Raw genomic sequence first — 20051 nt, 5'->3', positions numbered from 1 at the left:
TTATTTGAATTTCATCATCTTTTTAAATGCATACTTTTTTTTTTCTGTTCCAACATCCAATCCAGGCTACACGTCACATATGGATCTATCTCCCTTCCCCATCTCCACCCTCAGTTTGGTTCAGATTCCTAAAAGTCAGGGGATCACACTGGGCAGGCTAGGAAATGAACAAAGTTGCAGCAGAAAGGGTGGCAGGGACCTGCACTTCCTGAGACAGATCCATGGTGGGGACTGTGGATCTCAGCTGGGGAGGCTTCTTGACAATCCAAAGGGTACCCTCTAGTTAAGATGGCACTCCAAGAGTAGCCTTGAGGCACCCAATCTGCTCCACTGTTAGGAGAAATATTGAGTGAAATATTCAAACAAGTACTGAAATAGAAAAGTATAAAGATGTAGCCAGATTTTTAAAATAGTATGAATATCTCCAACAAACCAAAAATGGAGCAGAAGCATAAGAATGTGTGAGACAGGCAAGAGATCCTGTAGCCAGGGTCCTAAGAGGATCCCAGAAAGGCCTGGACATAGCAGGAGATGCTCCATGAAGGAGTATGGACTTGGGACAAGGTTCCATCTTGATGGACCCATGGAGATCTACTCCTGGGTGGTTGCTACTCCAGCAGGCTTGGTTTTGTGAATTTGGGGAGAAATGGGTCTTTACTTTCAAGGAGGCCCTGAGGCCCCAGAAACTGAGGACCTCAGAGCTAGAGGAAACCCTGAAGAGCTTCTCTCTGGGGCAAGGACAGAGGGTGGAGTGAGGGGTGGGAAGAGGAAGCATCCAGCCCTCTCCACTCTCAAGTCTTCTCGTCTTTCCCTGGAAAATCTGATTAGGTAGTTCTGCATGGGACCTGGGAATTTGCATTTTAATAACAGCCCAATTAAGCTTGGTAAGTTCCATACTTCTTCAGGTTGCCTCTCTGTGTTTTACCAACTATGAGTCTTTACAAAAGTCCCTGGGTGTGGGTGAGCCAATAGTGCCTGGCCCTCAGGGTTCCCAACATCCCTCCCACTTGCTCCTTCCCATGTAATCTGCTACCTCTCTCCGTATTACTTACTGATCATAGTCCCAACCCTGGAGGATGCCACACAAAGTCCAGACTGTCTAATCAGGGAGACTGACATATGGGAAGGTAAACTGCTCTGGTTTGCTCCAGGTGTTTGTAAAGGGAGGGGCAGACTTTCTGTGGCATCTAGAGAAGACTTTGTGCAGTGGGTGATTTTGAGCTGGAGCTGGCAGGATGGAAAGGAGTGTTTCAGGCAAAGAGAGTGAGATGGGTAGTTCAAGCCAACTGAGATATATGTGTAATCATAGAGAGTAGAGGACGAAACAGCAGGGTGGCATTCATTTCAATATATTGTATTTTGATTTTTATTTAGGTATAGTTTACATAAAGTACACAAATATCACAAATATTTCTGCCCACTATTTCTTCAAAATTTTCTGTTCTCCACTGTCCCTCACTTTTTTTTTTTGCCTAGAACTCCAGTTACACGTATGTTAGTCCATTGATGTTGTCCCACAAGTCACTGGGACTCCTTTTTTATTACTATTATTTTCCAGCTTGCTGTCTTCAGTTTGAATAGTTCCTATTGATATATTTTCAAGATCACAGATCTTTTCTTCCATAGTACTAAATTTGTTGTTAAACCCAGCCAGTTAATTTTTCATTTCAGATATTAAGTTTTTCATCTCTAGAAGTTTGATTTTTCTCACATTCCAGTAAAATTTTTATTATTTAAGCATCTTTTAAGTAGCTGTTTTAAAGTCCTTGTCTGCAAATTCCTTAATCTCTATTATGTCTGAGCCTGTTTCTATTGCTTAATTTTTCTGCTGGTCATGGATCACATTTTCCTAGTCCTAGAATGTCTAGCAATTTTTGATTGGATGCTGGACATCATAACATTATAATTTTGTTGTCTTCCTTTACAGTGTTTGAAATTTGTTTTAACAGGCAATAAGTTACTTACAGATCTGCTTGAGCTTGTCAAGGCATGTTTTTAAGCTTTGTTAGGGTAGGTCTAGTGCAGCTTTAATTCAAAGTTAGGTTAGCCCTAATGCCAAGATGTGACACTTTTGGGTCTCTACTGAATGCTCCAGGTCTCTCCACTTTGGGTGGTCATAACCGTAATATATCCTCATGCCTTGTGAACTCTGGAAATTATTTTGTTTATACCTTCACAGTAGGTTTATTTTTTCTTCTGTGTGTGTGAGTGTGTTTGCGTGTGTGTGTGTGTGTGTGTGTGTGTTGACCAGCCATGTGGAATTTCACTTTACGCATGCAGAGCTTAGTACTTAGCTTTGGACTTAAAGAGACCCCTGTGCACATTTCTAAAGCTCTCCTCCAGTCCTTCACTGCACAAATTGTAGCTTCCTCAGTTTTCTCAAACTCTAATGTCTGTCTCCTAAGCTCAGCAAGCCTCCCATGCCCTCTTTGGGTTTTCTTCCACATGTCCAGAAAGTGTTCTTAGGCAGAAAATTGGGACAATTATAGAGCTTATCTCATTTTTTACCTCCCCTGTCTGTTCTCTAATGTCTGAATATATTTTTCGAGTATCTCAATAGTGTCATAAATCTTGTCCAGTTTTCTATCTGTTTACAACTGTTTGCAACCAATATCAGTTACTTTGTTTTAGCCAAAAGTGTAAGTCAACTCAAACTTTAGATATATACCTGTGTAACTTTACCTTAAGTAGCTACAGGACTTTTCATCATCCTGAGTTACCCTGTCTTCAGTTTGCTGTCTTACCAGTCAGGAGTACTCTTGCTTATTACCTTGCTTATTACCCTTGCTTATTACCAGTCGGGATTACTCTTCAGAGGTAAACAGATTATTTCATTTTATTTCAATTCATTTATTCTTTTCGCAACCACGTACTGGACCATGAGTATTGGCCAAAGAGTGGGTATACAAGTAGACAAAATCAAGGTAGACAAGATCCCTGATTTATGAATTGTTCAGTCACACAAATAAATGTGAAACTATGACAGTGATAAGTGTTTCACTGAGAAGTTAATGGTACTATAAAAATAGTTGCTAGAAGAAATTTTTCGTATTTGAGTGATCAAAGAGAGTTTCCTTGAGGGAATGATATGAACTAGGGCCTAAATAATGAGTAAAAGTTAATTAGGGGAAAAGTCAGATGAAGAGAGTTGGAAGGATATTCCAGAAGTAGGAAACAACAAATATCACATATGAGCATAAAAATTAATGGGCAGAAAGGGGTTACACGGATGTCAAGGGCAAGGGGCTTCATGATCTGCGATGAAGTTGGAGGGGCCAGCAGAGCCCAGGCTGTGCAAGTTAAGACTTCAGTGTTCACTTTGGGAAACGGGAAGCTAAATAGTAAGTGACACAGTCAGGTTTGAGTTTTAAAAGACTATTCTAGCTGTCACGTGCAGAGTGAATTGGAGGAGCAGGACAGGGTATGCGGAGAGAGCTGTTAGGAAGCTTTGTGGTAGCCCAGGCAAGACACAATGACAGCACAAATAGCCTGCTAGAGTGAAGGCAGAGAAAAGTGGATGGAGTTGCGCAACATTTAGGAGGTAAAGTTGACAAAACTGGGGATAAATTGACATGAACAAGAAGGAAGTGCAAGGAATCCTCCTAGGTTCAACTAACTAGGTGAATGGTGGACCCAGTGACAGAAATGTTGAAAAGGGGTTTCGGTTGTGGCTGTTGCTGGGAGATGGTTCTTGGGGAGGAGTCTGAGTTCATTGTGGTTCATGTTGCATGGAAGGTTTATTTGCAACATCAGGAGGAGATATCAAGTAGGCAGTTAGACATATAGAGATCAAAGGAAAGGATTGAGCTGGAGAATAAAAATAATATATCATTTGCATGTCTAGCTGGAGAATAAAAATAATGTATCATTTGCATGTCTTAGTAATGAAGTCGTGGGTGTCGTGGCATGAGATCAGCTGGAGGGAGAGGAGAGATTAAAGTGAGGAGAGAGCTACAACCAAGAAAGCGAGTGCCAGGGCTCGCCAACCGTGCAAGGACAGGGCAGGAGAAGAGGAACCCGCAAAGGTGGGTAAGGAGGAGGTGCAGAGAGTTTGGGAATGTGTTGTCACTGAGCCAGAGGGAAGGACTGGATCAGAGCAAGGTCTTCTGTGTCAAATGCAGCTGGGAAGTCAAGGAAGATGAGAACCTAGATATACTATTTGGCTTTTAGTAGCATCTGGGTCACATTTTTGTGAATACAGAAGCCAGGCTGGAGTGGACCAGTGAGTGAGTAGGAGGTAAGGCCACAGAGGCCATGAATACACAGCTCTTGAAAATTTGGGCCACAAGGGGAGGAGCAGTGGCCTCCCTTGGAAATAGGGCAGCAGTTAGAAGCAAGTGAGAGGGTGAAAGGAGTGTTTTTGTTGTTGTGTTGTTGCTTTCTTTGTCTTAACAAGCAAGACTTGAACAGTTTCCAAGCTACCAGTAAGAATCAGGTTGACACGGAGTGTTTAAGTACAGAAAAGAGAGGTGGAAGGGTCCTGAGATGGAGAGAAGAGATACTTTCCAAGGCCCAGGAAGGGGGTCTGGACATCAAAGGAGGGCAGATCCTCTGCTTTGTTGGTAGAGTGGAGGTGTAGGGGAGAGAGAGGGGTGACTGGGAAAGTAGGGATAGGCAGAGAGGATGCCCTTTGAGGGAAGCTGAGACAATTCCTTTTCATAGGATCTCTCTTTTATGTGACATAGGAGGCAAGGCTGTCTGCTGAGTGTGTGTGTGTGTGTGCACATGTGGGCACACATGCATATGTAGCAGGGTGGGCATCCACTCCACCCTGGAAAAAAAGGTTAAGGACACGGAAAAGGTGAAGGTTTCCCCTGAAAATGGGAGAGTGAGCTGATGAGTTACCTGTTGCCAGGTGGATAAAGGTTGGTGGTTGGGAACCCGCAGTGGACAAGGCTGCCTTGCAGAACCTCTCTTCCAGCAGCATTTGGCAGGGAAGGAGCAGACAGGTAGGTTCTACTACACATGGAGCCTTGTCACTGGGCCGGGACATGAAGACAAAGGCCTAGGGGTGAAGCACATTAGATTAAAATAAAGCCCTTGACACCTAAGCTGGATAAAGAGGCAAATGAAGATAAGGGATGGGGTGAAATTTAGGAATGCAAACAGCTGGGTCCTCAAAGGTGAAGCTGGGGTGGTAAGTCAGGGCCCAATAAATAAGGCTCTTGAATGCCAGGGCCTTGAGCATTTTTCCTGAGCTCAATGGGGAGCCACTGAAGAATTCAAGGTGAGGTGAATGATACACCAGATCAGCATCTGGAAAGGTCACCCTGTCTGCAGGGTGGAGTGCTTGGAGATGGGAGTGGGTGAGAGACAATGGAAGGTGGAATGCAGGCTGCGGTAGCTGGGAGGGAGATGCCCAGAAGAGGCAAGCCATGGGGACGGCAGAGTGTCCCTGTCACCCCAAAGAGCAGAGTCCACTGGTCAAATGCTCACATAAACCCAGGCCACAGCCAAAAGAGGGGCAAGGGCCTTGGCAGGGCTGGGAGAGAGAAGGGATGGCCACAGGAGGACAGGAGTTCAGGGTGGGGAGAAGCGAAGTGGGGAGTGCGGTGGATTTTAAGAGCTGACTGAATGAGCTTTGGCCACGGTTTTCCCCCAAGAGAGCAATGACCTGGGGGCCCTCAGAAATAGATCCCAGACTCAGAAGAGAGGGAGGGACCTTTTGAGATTACCTCTTCCTGAAGTCTTGTGAAAAGCAGAGACTTACCTGAAGTCACATGGAGGCCAGTACCATTGATGAGTCAGGACACTTACTAGCCAACTCACCGACTTCGGGTGGGTCTCCCCTACTCAAGCCCAAAAGAAACAAGACTTGAGGCATGGAGGCCATGTCTAATAGGCCATCTCTGCTGATGGGGATGGGGAATTCTTTGAGGGGCACAACCCAGTGTCAGTGGGGGCCCCCTGAAAGCCACCTGCCCCACCCCCAGCGTCCACAGAAAGGGGCATAGACCCCTGGTGCTTGTGGCATCCTGGCACCTGACAGCACCTCCCCTCCATGTGGCGGATGTCCTCTTCCTTCAACCTGGTCCTCTTTCCCATGGTCATGAATAGCCAGGGACACTCCTATTCCTTCATCCTGGTTCCAAGGGAGGAACACAAAATCATAGGAGCCACAAAAGAGATGCAGCTTTGGTCTCCTGCCCACCATGGGCTGAACGCCGCGCTGGGCATTCTGCAGACGTTATCTCGCCCTTCCTCAGAGCTGCCCTCCTTACAGATAGGGGTCGACACAATTCAGAAGGTGAAGCAATGCAAAGATAATGCTGTTCTCTAAACAGAAAGTACTGCTCTGAGGTTAGGAGGGGAACCATGATCTTGCTTAGGCTCTGACTTCTGAGTGGCCGTCAAGATCAAGTGCTGCCACTTCATCATTGAGACTAGAGGGCCTGCAGACCCCAAGTAAACACAGTAGACCCCAGCTTATAGCAGGGAAGCCTGCCGATGCCACACTCTTACACGGCTTCCTGAAGAGCCCCAATCTGTCACAGAGCTCATCAAATACGAGAAACTCGGGGTTTCAGTCCCATATTCCAGGAGGCCTCCTTCGTTTTTTTGTTTTTTTTTTTTTTTTTTTTTTGAGATGGAGTTTCACAGACTAGCGTGCAGTGGCCTGATCTCGACTCACTGCAACCTCCACCTCCCGGGTTCAGGTGATTCTCCTGCCTCAGCCTCCTGAGTAGCTGAGACTACAGGTGCCCACCACCATGCCTGGCTAACTTTTGCATTTTTAGTAGAGATGGGGTTTTGCCATGTTGGCCAGGCTGCTCTTGAACTCCTGACCTCAGGTGATCTGCCCGCCTCGAAAGTGCTGGGATTACAGGCCTGAGCCACCGCGCCCGGCCACCACTCCAGTTCTGAGGCTGGTGTAAATGCTTCTCCATCTCAGGGCAGTGCACCAAGTGTCTACTGAGCCCTTACATTGGGCACTTTTCCGTGCTGGCAGGGGAAGCGGGAAGGAGGACAGGAAGCAGGTGTGTAGAGCAGTGAGGAACACAGACAGGTGCCAGGATAGTCTTGAGAATTCTCCGCTGCTGAGGTTCTCTGCAGCCATCCCCCAGTGGGTTCCAGGGCCCAGAACCAAGCACATCCCTGCATGGGGCCGCCTCTCTCTGCAGCCCGTCTCTCCCACTCCCCAGCCCTTCCTGCCAGCTTCTCTGGTGCTGAGATCTGTGTCACAGAACCTTTTCTGTTTCTTAAAGCTGCCTGGCTCTGGGTTCCCTCTGGGCCCTTGCACAGGTGGTCCTCCTAGCCTGAATCTCTCTCTTCTCTGCTTTTCCCCTTTATCTTGCTAACATTTTTCAAGTCTCCATCAGCTGCCACTTCCTCTGGAAGCCTTTCTCATTATGGAATAGGTGTGCTCAATGCCTGTACTTACTCATCCCACACACACTTCTTGTGCCTAGTGGTGTTTGCTAATTGCCTGTCTTCCCAGTGGGCTCCTTAAGGACCAGGACCTGTCTCTCTGTCCCTCACTGTAGCCCCAACACCTGCTACAGCACCTGCATAATAAGTGTACATGTTCAACCCAGTGGACCAAATGCATGAATTACATATTCAAAGAACCTAGAGATTATCTAAAGGCATGAGTGTGGTCAGTGGTAATCCATTTGGTAATAGAAGTCGAGTAAATTCAGAAGTGGCAGAAGAGAGAAGGGAGAGAGTGATAAAAGTCACAACAGGAAAGGGGGGCCAGAGAGGGCCTCTCAAGCCAGAAATAGCTAAGCAGAGTCTTCCAGAGTGAGAAACAAGGGCTTTTCCATGAGCAAAGGAAGGTGGCGTCCAGGAGGGGCATTTGTAGGAGAGTATGCTGTGCCTGAGCAGGGGCTGGGTGAGTGAGAGGAGGAGGGAGGGAGGTGAACCCTGGGCTGTTTGCTATTGGTGTTGACTACAGAGACTGCAGATAAATATACTGGCTGGCAGTGGGGCCGAAGAGAGGGGAAGCAGTGAACTCTTAACGCCATGTGTCACAGGGTTCCCAGCGAGCCCTTTAAGAGCCAGGACCCTGGCTATCTGTCCACAATTGTAGCCCCAACACTTCCATCTCCCAGCAGATCATCTCTGTGCAGAGTCAGATTGGTGAAGTTTCTTAAGAAAACCGTTTTGAGGAAACATGACCAGAGGAGGGAGATGAGTCCAGAAGCCTTCAGGATTGTACAGTGGGAAGAGATAAGGCAGGTTAGGACCAAGGGAAGAGCAAAGAGATGGAGAGAAGCTGGGGCTTGCAATGTCTTGGGGAGGAAGAACAGTGTGGGGAAGGAGGGTGGCCGAAGAGTGCAGAGTGACCATCAGTCTCCTGACTTGGAAGATGACAGCATGGGTAAAATGGCCTTCTTGGAGAAAGGGAGAGATGGGGCACTCAGGGTAGGGGCAGCTCCGGAGGTCAGTTCAGAACATGTTGGCAAAGAGTCCAGTAGGTGGATGGATGGATGTGAGCATAACTTAGAAAGAAAACTCCACCTTAGTCAAACAGGCAAACACAAAACTACAAAAGAGAAATCGTCCAATCACATAAGTGGAAATGGAGAGAAATGAACAGTTTTGCAAAAGAATTACTCATTCAGTAAAAGGGTTCTTTATAAAGTTCCATCTAAGTTAAATTATATCTGGTATAATAAAATGTGATTCATTTACGTATTTCATTTCCACAGAGAAATTGTTCGGAATGTGGCTGTCACGTTATGCTTGGTCTGACATAGACAAGTGACTGTGTGTGGCAGTCTTTTTGTCACTTTCGGCAAAGGTTCTCTTGTCTTTTCCTTCTTCATTTCTGGCAAACTAATTGTTCACTTGTTGACTGAATTCTTGCTTCAGTGGGTAAAGTCTTTCCTTCACAATCGGGAGTAACACTTCATGCCGGTGCTCCTAGGAGAAGAGTGGGTGGCAGCCATTCACACCGTAGTATAAATGACTAAAGAACAAAGTTTGATGAAGGGCAAGAGGGGTTATGAAGGCACTGTGCTTGTGAAAAGGATAATGGGGAGAAGGACATCCAGGTCATGGGGGGGAAATTGTACAATTGGTGAGGAGAGAAAAGGCTTCAGACAGATGAGACCTATTGGAGCACACACCTGCTTTACCTTCCCCTCTGGCTGAGCACAAACCGCACCTAGTCTTGCATTGGATTCATACACCTTCCTTCTCTAAAATGACCATTTACTGTTGTATCTCAGGGTCAACCCACAGGGTTGGAGCTCCTCTGTAAAGGTGTGTTAAAGTGAATGAGATCTTTCTGATGAAACTGAACAGGTGAGGGTGTTGTCGGCAGGGCTGCGGAGACCTGCGAGCATTACTTCATAGAGTTGCCCAAATCAAATGCTCTCTGACTTCAACAAAACAGCAGTAAAAGTAATGTATTGAGCACTCACCATGTGCCGGGTCCTGTGCTGCACAATGTATGTGCCTTATCACACTCAGTCCTCTGAACAGCTCTGTAAGGTAACTATCTGTTTTACAAAGGCGAAACAGAAGTCCAGAGGGGTTACTTGTCCACCATGAATGTCAGGGTTGGATGCAAGCCCAGCCCTGTTGGGGTTTGAAATTGCTATCAGGTCATTTAGTCTGAAGTCTCCTTGGTGCCAAAGTCTTGTCAGCTGAGGCTTGAAGGGGAAGCAGACAGATGTGGCTGGAGCTGCAGCTCATCAGCAACTGACCGCCAGTGCTCAGGGCACCTGGAGGACCACAGAAAAAAGGACAGCCTTTTGCTCCAGGTTTCCACTTTTTGAGAGATATGAACACATTAGTAAATGTCGGTTTCTGGGAACAGGCAGCCAGGGTGAGAAAATAATCAGATCTACACAAAATGGATAAAGAATGTGTGGAGGGACCTCCAAAGGGTGAGAAACCACTTCTGGCTGCTAAGAGGGGGACTTTGCAATCTGGTCTCACACTCTCAATTCTTAAAAAATAAGTCCATGAAGCAGAAAAAAGCATGGGATTTGGAATTTGGGACCTGACTTTGAAGCCCACACAGAACACAGACAAGTCAACCGTGTGGTTTGGGGTAAGTTACGCAGACTCTCTGTGGCCTGTTTACTCATTTGCAAGTAAAACAGTAATGATAATACCTACATCATGGGACTATTGCGAGGCTCAAAGGAGATAACGTGAGAGTGCTCTGCTAACCGGCCTATTTGTCTTCATTCTGCTGCTGATGGCGTGGGGTGTTGAAGTGTCTCTGATTCAGGGCCTGGACCCTCAGTTTACCCCCTCAATGGTTCTTACTTCTCTTGCAGACGTATTTGGTTCCAAAATGGCATCTTCCGTTTATGGAGTACTCTTTGCTGTTGGCCTCTGTGCTCCAATCTACTGTGTGTCCCCGGTCAATGCCCCCAGCGGATACCCCCACCCATCCTCCACAAAGAGCACCCCTGCCTCACTGGTGTATTCCCTCAACACCGACTTTGCCTTCCGCCTGTACCGCAGGCTGGTTTTGGAGACCCCAAGTCAGAATGTCTTCTTCTCCCCCATGAGTGTCTCCACTTCCCTGGCCATGCTCTCCCTTGGGGCCCACTCAGTCACCAAGACCCAGATTCTCGAGGGCCTGGGCTTCAACCTCACACACACACCAGAGTCTGCCATCCACCGGGGCTTCCAGCACTTGGTTCGTTCACTGACTGTTCCAAGCAAAGACCTGGCCTTGAAGATGGGAAGTGCCCTCTTCGTCAAGAAGGAGCTGCAGCTGCAGGCAAATTTCTTGGGCAATATCAAGAGGCTGTATGAAGCAGAGGTCTTTTCTACAGATTTCTCCAACCTCTCCATTGCCCAGGCGAAGATCAACTGCCACGTGAAGAAGAAGACCCAAGGGAAGGTTGTAGACATAATCCAAGGCCTTGACCTTCTGACAGCCATGGTGCTGGTGAACCACATTTTCTTTAAAGGTAAGGATTTGAGAAGTTGATGTTTATTTATTTATTTTATGATGATGCTGATGATTTTTGCTTAGTGAAATACACAAGGCAGACAAAGCCTAGACTGCAGGGTGGAGAAATGGGAGGGCCTGAGCTCTAATTAGCTTTGCAGTTAGCTGATTGCAGGACCTGGGATAGCTCATGTTTATCAGTTACAGTGGGGGACTCATTTAGTTCTCTTTGGGTAGACAGATAAAGTGTCTCGAGGTGTGTTTACATTTGACTCAGTGGGAAACCCACAGGAAAAATCTGGAAACTACTTGAGAGAAAGGATCTCTTGCCACCAGCAGCTGTCCCACTGCCCCTTGAAAGTTTTAAAGAAGGAACATGGAACTCTCTGACAACCCAGTTTAAGAAGCAAATCCAAGAGTGTGAACACTTTCATAGGTGTAGAAATGTAGACAAGTTGATGTGACTGTCATTCATATCTCACATATATATGAAGTCTCCTTCATATATAACTGCATATACATTTATATATATATATATGTTAGAGATTTACAGTTTTCACTGTGTTGTAGGGAATGCACATCAGCTTTTAAATCAAACAACTTGGATTTGAATTTCACCTCTGCCCCACACTTGCTCTATGATCCTCAGCATGTGTCTCTAAAAGATTTACCATGTGTTGAGTGCCTGACCTGTACCAGTCTCTGTGCTGACTGGATAGTTTGATGATAAAGCCAACTTTATAAGGTTGTACTTGAGATAGAAGGGCCTGGCGTCTCCAGGCAGAGTTTTCAAGGATGTCACCATATCATCCCTCCCCTCCTCCGTCCCTCTCCTCCCCTTCCTTCCTCCCTCCCTTCATCCACCTGTTCACTCATTTATCCATGGACTGGTTTATCTGTCCATCCATCCAGGCATGCACCTAGCCAACCAGCCAGACATCTATCCATTAACGTACTCATCTATCCATCTACCCATTCACAAAGCTATCCATCCACTTGTCCATCCATCAGTTCATCCATCCATCCACCTAGCTAGCCAACCACCTGTCCATTAATCTATCCATCTATCTACCCACCCTATATCCACCCATTCACCAAACTATCCACCCATTTATGCATATGTCATTCATCCATGAATCCATGCATGCATCCATCTATCCACCCAGACAGCCAAACATGTATCCATTAACCTGTTCATCCCTCCACCCTCCATCTACCCATCCAGCAAACTATCCGCCCATTTATCCATCCATCAGTTCATCCATCCATCCATTTATCCATCCATGCATCCATTCATCCACCTAGCTAGCCATCTAGCTAGCCAACCACCTATCCGTTAATCTGTTCATCTATCTATCCATCCATCAGTTCATCCATCCATCCATCCATCCATCTATCCACCCAGCCATCCAACCATCTATCCATTAGCTATTCATCTATCCATCCACCCTCCATCTGCCAAGCTATCCACCCATTTATCCATCCAACCTGCAAAGAGGAAAGAGAAGGAAAGAAAACTGGTATGCTTTGAGCCCTTACTAAGTTACCTTCACTTTGTGTTGTTCTATTTAACTTAATTCTGTTTTTAATTGAAATACAATTCATATGTCATAAAATTCACCATTTTATTGATTTTCAGTATATTCACAAGTTTGGGCAACTACTCCGCTGTCTAATTCCAGAGCATTTTTTTTTGTCACCTCAAAAAGAAACCTCATACCCATTAGCAGTAATTCCCCATTTCATTTTGCTGTCTTCGCCTCACTAATTGCACTTTGACATAAAGACCTCATTTCTCTCTTTGTGCTAGCCAAGTGGGAGAAGCCCTTTTACCCCGCATATACAAGAAAGAACTTCCCATTTCTGGTGGGCAAGCAGATCACTGTGCGTGTCCCCATGATGCACCAGAAGGAGCAGTTTGCTTTTGGGATGGATACAGAGCTGAACTGCTTTGTGCTCCAGATGGACTACAAGGGAGATGCCATGGCCTTCTTTGTCCTCCCTAACAAGGGCAAGATGAGGCAACTGGAACAGGCCTTGTCAGCCAGAACACTGAGAAAGTGGAGCCACTCACTCCAGAAACGGTGGGTGTCTGTGTCAATCTGCTGGGCCCTGAGGCAGGGGACGCACACATTCAAAGATGGGGGAGAGATTGTGCTAACAGCTGTTGGATAATCACTTCTGAACAATGAGCACCAACTGTATGCAGGACAGAGAGCCTGGGGCTGTCTATACACGTTCACACTTGAAGTTCACTATCACCTGATGAGGAGTCTTAATACCACTCATTTCACAGATGAGGAAATGGAGGCTCCAAGGTGGTAAGTGAATTGTCCAAGGTCATGTAGCTGTTACATGCTAGCAGAGCTGGCTCTAGAAGCCAATCTGATATTGAAATCCATGGAACGATCCCATAAAAGCAAGCAAACAAAAGCATTGGTGATCACATATAAGAAAGAGGATAACAATATTACCAAATCCAAAGGTTGGTGAAAAGATAAAGTAACCTACTATTTACAAAGTGCTTAGGAGAATTCCTAGAAGATGGTAAGTGTTCAGTAAATGTTAGCTAATAATGTTATTATTAGTCCCATAATTATTATGGTGAGTATAAAAATATGGAGAATATCAAAAAGATTAATCATGAGATAAAAAAGAAATGTCAAAGTTTTATGTTCTGTCTCTTAGCAATATACTGTTGGCATCGTAGAATGATTTCAGCAGCATTCCCTGGTGCTCATAGTCTGGGAAGAGAGAAGGAAGGCTGCAGTGTAACTGGAATTAAAGAAAGAGACTGGGCAATGCCCTAGGGGAGGGCAGGAAAGATGCTGAGGAGCTTCTGAGCAGAGAGAGGTCACTTTTCAGCTGGGACTGAGGGACAGCTTCAAGGAGGCGGTGGGGTTTGGCTGCACATACAGGTAGCATATGAGCACACAGAGGCTTGGCAAGGGCAGCTTTGGTAGACGACACACTGGCAAGAACTCAAAGTCAAGGACAAAGAGATGCTGCAGGGTGTGTCAGCGACTTCTCTTCTCTGGCTGCATCTGGGGCTGGGGATAAGAAGAGGAGGTGGCACAGAAGCTCAGGGAGGAAAGCATGGAGCACAGAGCAGCAGATGGAGCACAGAGAAAACAGGGAAAGGGGATAGTGGCAGGGAAGAGAGAGGTGTCCCTGGCATGAGGGGTCACAAGATACCTGTCAGATGAGGACTGAAATGTGTCCACCCAATATTTTTGTGCTTTCCTTGCTGTGAGTCACTAAGTACATAACCTTGGGCAAAGCACTAAAACTAAGCTTTACCATCTTTAAAATGGGGACAGTGTTGTTGAATGTGCCTGGGACAATGTCTGGCATATAATAAACGTTCAGGCTGGACTCACGCCATAATCCTAGCACTTTGGGAGTCTGAGGCAGGTGAATTGCCTGAGCTCAGGAGTTCAAGACCAGCCTGGGCAACACGGTGAAACCCTGTCTCAACTAAAATACAAAAAAATTAGCCAGACGTGGCCACGTGTACCTGTAATCCCAGCTACTTGGGAGGCTGAGGCAGGAGAAAAGCTTGAACCCGGGAGGCGGAGGTTGTAGTGAACCAAGACCATGCCGTTGCACTCCAGCCTGAGCGACAGAGCGAGACTCCATCTAAAAAAAAATGTTCAGTACGTGCAGGCTGTTTTCTCTTGGTTCAGAGGGAAAAAAATATTGTGCTAAATTATCAGGTGGTGCTGTTCAATATAGTAGCCACTAAGCCACCTGCAGTTATTTACACTTAAATTATCTGAAATTCAGTAAAATTAAAATTTTAGTTTCTCATTTGCACAAGCCACTGTTCAAGTTGCTCAATAGCCACACATGGCTAGTGGCTACCATACTGGAGAGCACAGGTCGAGGATCTTCCTAGTATCACAGGCAGTTCTGCTGGACTTTGCTGCTCTAGGGCATTAGCAGGGCCTGCATCAGGAAGTGCTGGTGAGGAGGTACTCTGGACAGTGAGTGAGTGGTTAATGAGCTTCCATTGCTACTTGACGTCTCCTGTTGGTTTCTGCCATAGACTCCCTTGCCGACCACCTTCTCACCTCTGCACCCACTTCACTGGGGGCCCGTCTGTCTCCTTGCATGTTTTTAGTGCTGGACCTGCTCAGTTGGGAGACTGACTTCAAGAGCAACCTGGGGTTCTTGGCTAGGATGTGTTGACTTTTTTAGCAGCAAGTAGCAATGGCTGGAGGAAGAACGGAGTCTCCCAAAATGGCATCTAGGAGCAGAGATGCAGACATCATGGGCTTGTGACCTCATTGTTTCCTTTTCCCTACTGCACAGGTGGATAGAGGTGTTCGTCCCCAAATTTTCCATTTCTGCCTCCTACAATCTGGAAACCATCCTCCCAAAGATGGGCATCCAAAATGTCTTTGACGAAAACGCTGATTTTTCTGGAATTACAAAGAGAGACTCCCTGCAGCTTTCTAAAGTGAGTTGAATGAGAATATTTGCCAAAAAGTCCAAGCAGGAAGCACCTGCAGAATTAATCAAGTGCTCTTATGTCATTGATAAGGAAACAGAGGCCTGAAAGGTGAAATGAGGTTCTTCTGAGGCCAGAAGAACCGAATCTTGCGACCTACGGCCACCATCCCTCCGGCACACAGCGTGTGTTATCCCTTTTCACTCAAATGTTCCGAAGGCGTCCTCAGCAGGCAGCTACTCCCCTATGCCTGCTGCAGGCGAGCAGGTGCTCCCTTGGGATCTGACCTCACCTTCTTCCTCCCTGGAGTTTAGGCCCTCACACAGGCATCACAATATGGCTGCCCATAGGCCATTTACACCCTGCAGGTGTGTTGTCTGGCCTTCAGTGTGTAAGGAAAGAGAGAGAGAGAGAGAGGAGAGAAAGAGAGAGAGAGAGGCAGAGAGAGAGACAGAGACAGAGGAGAGAGAGGGGAGACAGAGAGAGAGAGAGATGGGGGAGAGAGAGAGAGAGAAGAGAGAGAGAAAGACAGAGAGAGAGAGGAGAGAGAGAGACAGACAGAGAGAGGAGAGACAGAGACAGAGAGAGAGACAGAGGAGAGAGAGAGACAGAGAGAGAGAGGAGAGAGAGAGGAGTTTTAAAACGTAGTATATTGGATCTAAAATCCAGATTTCTGATCCTCTTGAAACAAATCACTGACCCTAATTCCCACATGGCAACAGTGAGTCTATGTGTCCACATGGCAGCCATCACCGGAGCTGAGTTGTGAGTGACCCTTTTAGTCAGACAGGACCCTCCAGGTAATGTGGGCACCCCATGCTCTGACAAGAAGTCTCCCTCAGTTAATTGGGGTTACCTGCCTAACCCCTACACACATATGGGTTACTGATCCCTGACCTAAACTTTTATTTTGATAATGGATTACAACAGTCAGAAGTGATCCTGGGGCCACTGAAGGGGACCTTTGTCACTGGTCTAAAGAAAATGCTGAGAGGCCCCACTGGAATATGATGAGCATAATGGACTTTTTCTCGAGGAAAATGCATCTGTGAGCCTATGAAAAACAATGCCTGTAGTCACAGGAGCTCAAGTCTCCCTGAAGCTTAGAAATCCAGGAACTCCAGGTTAAGAATCTCTTCCCTAGAAGACAAAGAAGGGATCTAACCTTAGTCATATCAAACCCATGTCTGCCATGCGAGAACTGCAGCAATCACCACTGCTGGCAAGTCCACGAGCATTTGCTTTGTATGATCTCCCTTAATTTACACAATAACCTTATGGGACACACGCAATTATTATTACCTTTTATAGATCGGGAAACTGAAGCACGTGGCGTCTAAATAATTTTGCAACCATAAGTGGTAGAACTGAGATTCACTCCTATCTTCCTGCTCTGTGTTTGTAACCATCTCACTCCCAGTGTAAGGACCAATGGGCCATAGTCAACGCCCACTGCAATGTACTGAGCAAACCCAATGCCAGGCATTTGAACCTTGAATCCTTTCAAGGTAGACATCACCATTCCAGGGCAAAACACTCAGTTTAGTTTACTCAGTTAACTAAAAGTGTCTCTACTGGGGCCACTGATGTTTGTTTTTCCCTTGGCAGGCAACCCACAAGGCTGTGCTGGATGTCAGTGAAGAGGGCACTGAGGCTGCAGCAGCTACCGCCACCAAGTTCATAGTCCGATCGAAGGATGGTCCCTCTTACTTCACTGTCTCCTTCAATAGGACCTTCTTGATAATGATTACAAATAAAGCCACAGACAGTATTCTCTTTCTAGGGAAAGTGGAAAATCCCACTAAATCTTAGGTGGCAAATGGCCTGTTGACTGATGGCACTTTGCTAATGCACAAGAAATAACAAACCACATCCCTCTTTCTGTTCTGAGGGTGCACTTGACCCCAGTGGAGCTGCATTCACTGGCAGGGATGCCACTTCCAAGGCTCAATCACCAAACCATCAACAGGGACCCCAGTCACAAGCCAATGCCCGTTAACCCCAGTCAGTGCCCTTTTCCACAAAGTCTCCCAGGTAACTAGCTTCGTGGGATGTTGCTGGGTTACCATATTTCCATTCCTTGGGGCTCCTGGGAATGGAAATATGCCAAACCAGGTCAGGCACTTCTATTGCAGAATTACAACAACACATTCAATAAAACTAAAATATAAATTCAGCTGTCGACAGGGTCCTAATCTGAAAATGATTTACTGGTGAACTCTCAGTGGCTGGGCTGCCGTCCCATGACATCTTAGAGGCTGCATGATTTGTTTTCCTTCATTTATTCAGCAAAAACTTACTGCGCACTTAATATATGCTAGGAGTAAATCAGACAAAATTCCTGGCATGTTAGGCCTAAATGGGGGAGACAGACCCCCTACAGCAACAACGAAACCAAACCTATAAACATGGTCTAACAGCTTATAAGTGCCATGAAGGCATTGAATAGGATGACTGAGAGTGAGGGGAGGACAACAGAGGGGTGTGAGCATAAAGGCTGTGAGCCAGGAATGAGCGGCATGTTGGAGGGACAGAGCAAGGACCTTGTAGCATCGTGTGGGGCAGATGGAAGAAATGAAGACACAGAGGCTCAAGGAGGTCAGCTGGTGGAGGCCGTTGTTGGCCAAGGAGAGAGCCTGCGTTTGTGGGGAGCACCAGGACATGGGGTGACGAGGGCTAATGCATGGGCTGTGAAGGTCTCCCTGGGTGCCGTGGAACAGTTTTCCATTTCCTCAAGCCTGGCTGTCTCCCTGACTCTGATGATGTCGTGTATGCACATGCAGCCTTCTGGGTGCTCAGCCCCTTCCCTGCGGGTCTGTAACGGCAATGGTCCTGCTCCCATACTCTGAGTCCTGAGAGCAGCACAACGAGCAATGGGCCACGGTGGCACCACAGCAAAGGCAGCTCATGTCCTTTGAGTCAGACTCACCATCCCTCCCTCCCTCATTGCCTGACAGGCTGTGCTGGCACCTCTGCATCACCCTCATTACCAAGGGCATCTCTGGCGGCCTCCACGGAGCCCTTGCTCCAGTCAGATCCAAAGGCTCCTCTTCTGGGGACCCCCGTGCCCCACCCACCTTGGATGTGCCAAGGGCCTCATGTTGGCTTTCTCATGCTGTTTTACAAGGAAAGAAATACAACAGAAAGGAGTTACGCTGGAGAGCTGGCAGAAGTCCCAGGGGAACCTAACCCCCACTCCTCACGCTCCCACTTTATTTCACAAACAGAACAAGCTGCCACTGCACTCCAGCCTGGGCAACACAGCAAGGCCCTGTCTCAAAACAACAAAAACAAACAAACAAAAAACAAAAACAAAATAGCTGAGACTTAAAGAGTAAAAACAGCTAACCTAGGCCACAGGGCCCTCCTGTGCTGACTTAGAACAAGGACTATTGGCCAGTTATGAAGAGCTCCCGCAACAGCCCCTGGAGCAAACTTTATTTTATACACAGTGCTCTTCCCTCAGGCTCTCCATTGTAAAGGTCACAGTGGAGAAGCCAGGCATCCTTCCCAGAAAGGAGCATACCTGCTCAGACATGGCTCCAGCCTCCTGCAGCGTAGGCAAGAAGATGTCCCACAGTAGCACAAAGGAGATAGTAGGTGTGAAGAAGTGACTAACAACACCTGTTGTTCACAACTAGTTCTTTCTGGAAACTATAGGGAACCCCAAGTAGTCAGCAGTGGGTGACAGCTGTAAGTATCCTTCCGACAGCCTTGCTGCTGGTGACACTTTACAGTGAAAGCAAGCTTAGGTGGCATCCTGGTGCCCACTCAGACTTGCATTGGCAAGCAGATATAAGAACAGCCATGGGGCATTTTCTGTCAACTTGCTGAGGTCCCAGCTCTGTTTTTTGAAATGCCAATCCTTTGCATTTGTTTTTAAATGTACCTCACATTTTGTTTTGAAATCATTTCCATTGTGTATGGTAAGGTGACAGACAGAGACACCTGCCTTTGAAAGAAGAGTTTATTACTTGAGCACCCAAGAAGAGGGGTCCTGCCCCACCACACAGGGCCACACGGGGAAGCACTGGGGCTAGTCCAGAGACACAAGAGCGAGAGGAACACTTGGCCAGAGACTTTAGTACTGAAGTATGGGGAGTGGTTAGGTGGGACATCCCTATTGGGCAGGAAGTGAAGTATAGAGGTTGGGGCTCGTGGTTGGAGGATTTGTAAAATGGTTCTTACATGCCCATGAAAACACAAAGAGGGCATGAACATAATCAACTGTGGCCGTTAGTTTGGGCCATCATTTCAAGACGCAAAATCATCAGTCACAGAATATCAAGCATGAGTATTACAGCATCTTATGAAAGTTTCACTCAAGGTAGGAGTGGCAAATGCAGACCCATGGGCACCCGCACCTCCACCCCATTTAGAGAATCAGCTTCAACCTCCTGGGAGACTGTATGTTTTACAAGTGCCTTGATTGGAGCCACTGTGCCAACCTCAATCACTTATTTTAGGATGAGCTTTACTTGTACTATTAAATAATGCTACTTTTCAACAATAATGTTTTATTGTTTTTAATTATGAATAAGATGCATGCTCTTTGTAGGAAATTTGGAGAATATGAAAATCTACAAAGAATAACTTAAAAGTCACCTCGATTTTATCATAGATTCTCTCATAAATAAATACTCATTTAATTCTAAGCTTGCTCTTCTTACTTGGGAGTCATGGGTGATCATGAGCCAATGATTCTGCTTCACAGGTTTCTTCAAGTAACAAGAA

At 46.5% G+C, this 20051-nt stretch overlaps 1 protein-coding gene across 1 annotated transcript; it reads left to right on the top strand.

The window, feature by feature from the left end:
- The first annotated feature begins 3898 nt into the window (after positions 1-3898).
- SERPINA9 (serpin family A member 9) lies at positions 3899-17499 on the top strand. The gene is made up of 5 exons (XM_028851783.2): positions 3899-4025; positions 10239-10883; positions 12675-12948; positions 15179-15326; positions 16926-17499. Exons 2-5 carry the CDS (start codon positions 10256-10258, stop codon positions 17127-17129), a joined length of 1254 nt encoding a protein of 417 aa, XP_028707616.2. The 5' UTR covers positions 3899-4025; positions 10239-10255; the 3' UTR covers positions 17130-17499.
- Positions 17500-20051: the final 2552 nt, after the last annotated feature.

Source organism: Macaca mulatta, chromosome 7, assembly GCF_049350105.2.
Source record: "Macaca mulatta isolate MMU2019108-1 chromosome 7, T2T-MMU8v2.0, whole genome shotgun sequence".
Taxonomy (NCBI): domain Eukaryota; kingdom Metazoa; phylum Chordata; class Mammalia; order Primates; family Cercopithecidae; genus Macaca; species Macaca mulatta.
The sequence above is the reverse complement of the archived record's forward strand: the minus strand, read 5'-3'. Positions and strand labels throughout refer to the sequence as shown.